The following is an 8,295-nucleotide window of genomic DNA, read 5'->3' on the forward strand; positions in this document are numbered from 1 at the left end:
TTTAAATACATTTTTGATTTTTATATGGACATTTTATTTTTTCAATCGATTATCGTTTGATAATACAGACTTTAAAAAATTGCATTATTAGTCGTTATTAATCGATATTAAATTATATTTTGCATATTTGTAACTATTGGTGATTTAGTTTGTTAGTTGTTTATAGTTATAGAAGAATATTTAGTTGATTTATATGACGTATCAAATAACTTCCTGAAGCATAATACTGATTGAACATTGATATCAAATTCGAATAAATTAAATTTTTCTATTCATTCGCATTTTGATTTTAGAGTTTGAAGATTTTATTTCAGAAAAGTAATTCAGTACCTGTTCAGAACAACAATTACAATTATGGAGATTGTGTCAATGGTGTCTGTACCCAGTTCAGGAGATACTAAGGATAATGGCAACAGCTATGATATCGTATTTCCAGCTTTGCCAGTTTCAAGGACATCGAACACAATTGGGACTGTACCGTTTAAAAAACAGAGTAGTTTTAAATCTTCAACGGTGACCGAAGTAATTTATCATGCCATTTTAATAGTAATTAATAAGTATTAGAACGATCAGTTTGATATAGACTTGTAACACGATCGCATGTTAGTGCGATTATAATTTGTTCGTTACCGCGATTTTAGTTAAGTTAATTTATTAGTTTATTTAAGTTGAATTAGTTAGTTCACGGTATTATATTTATGTAGCTTTACTTTCAAGATGGACCACATACCCTCTCCGCTTACTACCAATCCAAACGGTCGCTGTTATCATAGCCTATTTTTCCTATCAATACTGGGAAAAACACTAAACCATTAGTTTCACCTAATCGCTGTCTTTTCGAGCGAAGTGGACAAAGAAATCAAACTCGACACCTCTTGTGACGTTCATAATATAACCAGAGAATCTATTGTTTACCATCAATATAAAAACATTAGGTCACTATATTTATATATATATATATATATATATATATCATATGCTCTATTAGAATTAGATTCCCGCAAATTAATTTCAAACTGGGCATACGCTTCCGCTGTTCTTTGTTGAAATTAATCCAAATACAAATGATAAAATAATTCTTAATGAATCATCAATGTTGCACACAAAAATTTAAGTTGAATTATCCAATAAGACTTATAGTGATTCACCTCAGTGTCTAAAATGACATAGCTACGGTCACAATGTTAACTGTTACCATCACCATACTGGAAATAATGGTGACCCTTAATCCTTCACGCTGTGTTAAATGTGGGGGAAATCACTCCTCGAACTGTTACATCAAAAAGAAAGGCAGTTCAAACAAGTGCGACTTTTGATCATACTTTCAACTATAAAGGTTGTCCTGAACATAAATTACTTCTTAAACGTCGCAAAACAACCCACTTGTTATCATCATAATAAAAATATTGCACTCACGTCTCCTTTTATCAAACCTCTTTCCAAAGTTTCTTGCGCCTCCATCACTGGTTCAAAATATATCCTATTACTTAATAGTCCTATGGACGATATACCTTTTTCCAATTTATCTCAGGTCTTCTGGCATTAATAAATCTATTATTTTCCTTCTTTTATTATTATAGCTCTTCTATGCAATCACCTTACTCCTAAGCCCATATTATTTTCTACCTTATACATTTAAATTATCGCGTCTTTAACCACTTGATATGTTATCCGTTATTTGTAAATTTTAATTAATCAATCAAAATGAATTCTTATTTTATGATTAGGTATCTTAAATTATTATATTTTACTAATATTATTTTATGATAACGATTATTGTATATTAATGTTAAAATGCATACTTAGTTATCTTACTCACATGATTTAATTGTTGAACTATAATAACTTTGTGTTAAAAGTTAAATAAAAAATAAAAAATAACATATAAATTATAGAATGATAATTTATATATTAAAGAACATCATTATTATGATTTTAAATAACATTTTTCTGTATGAATAGTAATATTTAGAAAGTTTTTGTTGATTTATATCTAGAATATAAATAAAATAGTATCTTAATTTTTATTTTGTAAAATTTGTAGATAATTACAATACCTGCCCAAGATAGAAATTGGGACAGGAATAGTCAATTAGAGCAAGAAAAATCTAAGAAAGTATATATAAAAATTGGGAAAGAGTATAATGTAGGAATAGAGATTTGTATTTCAAAAACCATGGATCTGACTTTACTGATCAGTGGCAATAGAGTTAATGTTGAACGAGCAAAACAAAAGATTATCACAATCGACCAAACTCAAGTAAATAAGTTTTAATTAAGTCGGAATTAATAAGATAAACTGATAAAAATATTTATTATATATATATATATTATATTGTTGTTTACAAATTATGAATAATTTATTATTATTATTATTATTTAATATTATAATACATAAATGTGCAAAATAATGTAAAATGTTTGATGAATCCATTTGTTATTTTATAGTTTTATTACGGATAAATAAATAAAAATATATTTTTTTTTTAAATTTTAACTAAAACATTAAAATTTCAGATTAAAACTACTACTACACCGTTTCCAAAAGAACATCGAAGTACGTTATTGGGCAAACAAGGACTTAATCTTAAGAGTATTGAAAAACGTACAGGAGCACGTGTTCAAATACCGTGTATGAAAAATTCGGCTGACATAATTTATATAACTGGAACAAAGGATTCTACGAAAAAAGTAGTTCAAGTATGTATTAAAAATATGTTTTAATGAATCGGAATTTAAGTTTAACACATTAAAGTAAATTCATTTTCGAAAAGAATGGCTGGAATGAATAGGTTGAAGAAAAATTGACAAAATAGTGTATATTTTTAAAGTGGTTAACTGTGACCGTACTAGTTTATTTATTTATTAATTAAATTAAAATTAAATCTTTTAATAAATATTTGAAAATTTAACGATTTCTAAATTAAAATGTCGATAATTTTTATTATACTTTTATAGTAAAAAATAAATTAATGAGGATTTTAATATTGAATTTTGATATAACTCTATACAAATTCAATGAACTTTTAATTTTAATATTATAGGTTTAAAAGTTTTTAAAAGATTTCTGATGTTTTTTTTTTAGAAAAAAATGTACAAGTATTATGTATTAACGAAATCTAGTATTTTAACAAATTTCTTTCGTAATTTTGTAATAATTAAAATTTTTGTTAGGAATTGGAGGAAATTATATTTAAGTTGAAAAGTAAAATTGAAAAGGAAATAATAATTGATCAACGTCACCACGGAGCGATAATTGGATTCAATGGTGAAAAAGTTCGAAAACTTCAGAAAATATTTAATGTTCAAATTATATTTCCCAGTCCAGGTAATTAATAATATTAATAGTATTAATATGTTTGTTTTTTTTTGTGTTTTGACCGTTAATAAATAATATTTGGTTCGATATTTTAGTCGAGGCTAGAAATAATTTAGTTAAAATACGAGGTTTGAACGATGATGTAAATAAAGCATTTAAATCATTAGCTGAATTGTCCGAAGTATTGGATGAAACCAACTATGTGTTGAAAATTCCTATTTTTAAACAATTTCACAAACTTAGTGCTGGAAAGAGAGCAGTATTTATTAAAAAGGTAATTATTATTTATTAACTTTTGTGATTCGACCTTTAGAAATATTGTTATTTATATAATTTAATATTCTAGATTAGAGAAGAGACTGATACGAGAATTTTTTTACCACGTGAAGGAGACAATAGTGATGTTATTAAAGTCATGGGAAATAAAAGAAAAGTTTTAATCGCTTATGATATGATTAAAGAAATACAAAATGAAATAGTTGGTTTTTTATAAAAATTATTTATATTTCAATTTTATTATGAATTTATCAAACATGTATTTTTAGGAAGACATAATAACAAAGGAAATGGTGTTAGGAAATGTTAAAGTTAGAAATGCAATTGTAAATCTTGGGAATAAATTCATTCAATCTATAAAAGAAGATTGTGGTAGTAATGTGACATTGAATTTACCAAATCTTAAAGGAGATAATGTAAGAATATACTTATTTATTAAACTTATAAATTAAAATGACAATTTAACCAATTGTATAAGTTATTATATGCGTGGTATACACTCAGACATCGATTCGAACCTGGCATCTGGCAGTTTCTCTCTTTGAGCAGGAGACGATTGTCTCAAGAAAAGAAACTGCTTCCCCTCCCCTAATACAATAAGTAAATTTTCAAGATAATTTCCCAAATGCTAAAATCTATAAAACTAGTGAACAGTTATTTTAAAGCTAAAATTTAATTCATAGACTATAGTTATCAAAGGACCTGAAGATGATGTTAAAAATGTTATTACACAAATTCAGACAATGGTTGATGAAGTTCATAAATATGTGTATGATTTAAAAGTAAATCCGAAGTTTCACAAATATTTAATTGGAATAAATGGAGTCAATGTTAAAAAGGTATGTTGTTAAAATAATTTATTAAAAGGGTACAATGTGTTAATTTATGATTTTATACCTGGATTCCAGATCAGATATTTAACGAATACAAGAATAATTTTCCCGCCTGAAACTGATTCCACTAATGAAAATATAACTATTGTTGGTAAAAAAGAGAATGTTAATAAAGCAAAAGCAAAATTTGAAGTTATGATAACCGATATTGATAATGTCATCAAAGAACATGTAAAAATCAATGAAAAATATCATGGCACTTTAATGGTCATTCAAAAAGAATGTTTACACAAAAGCTTGCGTTAAGTACAACCAATTGTTTGTTTTGATTTTTGGTAAAAATAAATAATAAAAACTTTTTTTTTTTTCAAAATCTCATCAACGTCTTTTATTGTTAGATTAGTCAAAATAATAAAATTAATTGAAATATAATTATAATGAAATAAAATATATTATATACGATAAATTTAATATAAAAATTACTATATTAACAAATTTATTATTAATTGTTGATTATGTTTTTTTTAGTATTTTGGGTTTGGCCCCCTCCATTTTAAAATCAAAGAGTTGAGCTATTGTTGTACTATTTGTTTTTTCTAAATGTTCACAATTAACAAGCATGACTTCACCAGGCATTTTAGAAGTATAACTCTCTAAAAACTCTTTGAATTTAAAATTATTTACCTTGTACAGTGGAATATTAGCTGATAGTAATGCTTCAGCAAGATCGGAATTAAAATCACTTTTCTTATTTGTATTTTGTGTAAATAACGGTTGAACTGTACTTTGTTTGCGTCTTTTTCGGAGATTTACTGCATATTCATGCTTTGCAGTTTTTCAAGTGTTGTGTTACTAAAAATCGTTTACTTGTAGATACTTTAACTTCATACAATTTGCAAAATAATATTTTACCATCGGAACTAAATACATGTTCCCCAAATTCTTTGACAAAACTACTTAAACTTGACGAACATTTCGGCATTTTGTGAATAATAATTTAAAAAAAAAAACGTGTATCAGAAAAATTGTATAGTTGAATAAACACAACAACACAACATATGAGGACTGCAGCAAACTGAAAATATTTAATGTCAACAAAATATAAACTTGTCGAAAATGTAGATAAAACCCATCCAAGCAGTCAATCTATACTGTTATACAATATACTTACCTATACCTAGGCTATAATATTAATCTATTAACGATATGTGATAAGATAATGGTCATCGACAGGCGATTATGAGATTCGTGTATACATAGTGATATAAAATAATTAATAAATATGTGAGTATGAGATAAATATGCCATTAAATCTATAAATGATCAATATATGCATTTATATGCTCAAAAATGTCAAATATGCAAAAATATACAAAAAAAAGTTGTATATTTGTAATATAGAATTTATGAATCAAATTTGTATCCCACTCCAGTGTAATTCTGGCTGCGCGAAAAAAATATGCTAAGTCATGAACATCCGAGCTCTACTCATTACTGTTAACGTTTGAACGGGGAACATGACAAAATCCTTAAGTGTGCAATACGAAAATTGATAACCTAACCTGTGTTTTCTTCATATTCGTCTCTTAATGCTTGAGTTATTGTTATTTGTAAATCATTTTGAGGTCAATGCAGTATTTAATAAAACTATAATTCTTTGTTTTTTTGAAATATGGAAAAATTTACTATTTTCGTAGAAATAAAATACATTAAATAATTGTGTTGACAGTTTTTTAACTAGATAGCGTGATTGATTTAGAACATTTGATGATGTGTCATTATTGAAAACTATTAGGTAATAGAATATCGTAGCCCTTAGTTCAAAGGTGCAAATATGAAATTTCAATGGAGGGAGGCTTCAGCCCTAACATTTTTTACTAAAAATTATAAATCGAGGCTTTGTCCCTATACCTTTAAATTATCCAAAAAAATCATTAAATTATTATTATTATTTGTAATCACTAAGAGCTATAATATTGCAAGATAAAAGCTTAGTTAATATAAAAAATTACAATAATTTATAAAAATTGATTTATACGATGTAAAATGATAATAAATCGGGGGGAAGCTAAATTCACATTAGGAGGGGCTTAACCTCATCCTATTTGCGTCTAAGACTTAGTTATTTTTCAAAGAAATTGAATTTGTTGTTTTGAATGGATTTTCGCGTGCAGAGACTGTTATGAACTCATAATTCTACAAAGTTTTTTTTAAACCTATTAAGCTATATTATATATTTTAAATAAAATACTTTATTTGATAATATTTTCGTTTATTAAAAGAAAATAAAAACTTTTTTAATAAGTAAGTAGAATATTATGAATGATTTCTGCATGCTTCGCAGTATATAGAATATTCTATACTAAATTAAATGTAATATCTAGATCCAACATAGTAATTTATGACTTAAATTAAAGTTCAGAGATTTGTATTCAAATTATTTATTCGAGTTTGACATTTTGGGTGTTAGAGTTATTCATATTTCAGACCACCGCAATTAAAAATATATTGAAAAGTTTGAAAATATGTGTTGGTTTAAAATTAAAATAGGCCAATATAATATTAAATAAAATAATACATCACTGATTACGAAAAAAAAAGAGGTCATATATGAGAAGATTTAATTAGTGTTTGGTGTATCTATCTCAAAAAGAAGTATGTATACCTAATTTACCTCATTTACATTTTTTGTAGAAAAAATACTTCATTTCCATTCAACATTCATTAGTTCCTAAACAAATGTATATTAATTTACCATATACCTACTGTCATATTTTGGTGCATGAAATAAATTCATTTAAGAATGTACGGCAATCGGCAGTATCAGCTCTTTCTATATTATTGTTTTTTTTTTTTTTTTTTAAATATATTGTATTATTCACTTGTATTATTTCCATTATTCCGTAGTATTTGGAATGAATAACGTATTCTATATTTTTTGTTTAATAAACTTTTATGATTAATAATTTAAAATTTAATTAATTAGACAATGGAACGATCTAACATCTATATCTGTATATACCATATAAGACATTTACATTTTAACGTTCATTTATATATTTTACTATACACAAATCCATATATCCGACTATGGTCTATTTGCTACAAATATTAAAATCTAGAATTAATATTTGACATAATTTCAATATTAAATAAAATATTAAATTTTATGGATATCTGAAAACAATGAAAACTGTGTTTAATTTATCTCTTATAAGAATGATTAATTAAATTTTTCTTCTTGTTCATTTACATATTATAATTGTTGGCAACTGTTGCTTTTATCTCGACAGTAAATAAATAATAATAAAAAAAAATGAAATAGGTTTGATAACATTTTTTTTGTTATAAGTTTAATCCAGTGATGGCCAACCTTTTTTCCTCGGCGAGCCACTTTGGTAAACAATTATCTTAGAGCGGGCTACTAAATATAAAAGTATGAATGATGTCAATATCAACCTAATCATGTTATTTTATTATACAAAGTGGGTATACAATGTAAATGTAGGTACATATTGAATTTGTTTTCAAATATTTTACGGATTACTGAAAAGATTACAGATACACGAGATACACGCTGTAGATACATATTAATTTGACCAGTACATTTTTTCAAGTGCACGGGTTACATCGTGAAATTTCTATTCGAAATGCTCAAAAATCAAATTATTACATTTTTTGTATTTTATTTAATTTTAAAAAAATTGTAACGGGCCACATGTGGCCCGCGAGTTGGGCATCACTGGTTGGGTATAGTCGAATTGCATTTGGGTTTAAAAAAGGTAATGGTCAAACTGCACTCGTGTAAAAAGCAGGTAGTGGTCGAAATGCACTAAGGCTCAAAAAATTATTTGATTAAAATTATCA

At 25.9% G+C, this 8,295-nt stretch overlaps 1 protein-coding gene across 1 annotated transcript; it reads left to right on the plus strand.

Annotated features, from left to right (window-relative positions):
* The first annotated feature begins 4,336 nt into the window (after positions 1–4,336).
* On the plus strand, positions 4,337–4,806 carry LOC112692518 (vigilin-like). Its single transcript, XM_025567199.1, has 2 exons — positions 4,337–4,434; positions 4,504–4,806. The coding sequence occupies exons 1-2, from the start codon at positions 4,339–4,341 to the stop codon at positions 4,732–4,734; spliced, it is 327 nt and encodes a 108-aa protein (XP_025422984.1). The 5' UTR covers positions 4,337–4,338; the 3' UTR covers positions 4,735–4,806.
* The last annotated feature ends 3,489 nt before the right edge of the window (positions 4,807–8,295 follow it).

The sequence above is a fragment of the Sipha flava genome, unplaced genomic scaffold, assembly GCF_003268045.1.
Source record: "Sipha flava isolate LNK unplaced genomic scaffold, YSA_version1 74_pilon_pilon, whole genome shotgun sequence".
Classification (NCBI taxonomy): Eukaryota; Metazoa; Arthropoda; class Insecta; order Hemiptera; family Aphididae; genus Sipha; species Sipha flava.

What these genes read in the sequence shown, in the direction of transcription:
- LOC112692518 (XM_025567199.1), top strand. Translation starts at nt 4,339, where the DNA reads ATGGTTGATGAAGTTCATAAATATGTGTATGATTTAAAAGTAAATCCG. An exon ending in ATGGAGTCAATGTTAAAAAG is followed by an intron (nt 4,435 to 4,503) that starts GTATGTTGTTAA and finishes CCTGGATTCCAG; the next exon opens with ATCAGATATTTAACGAATAC.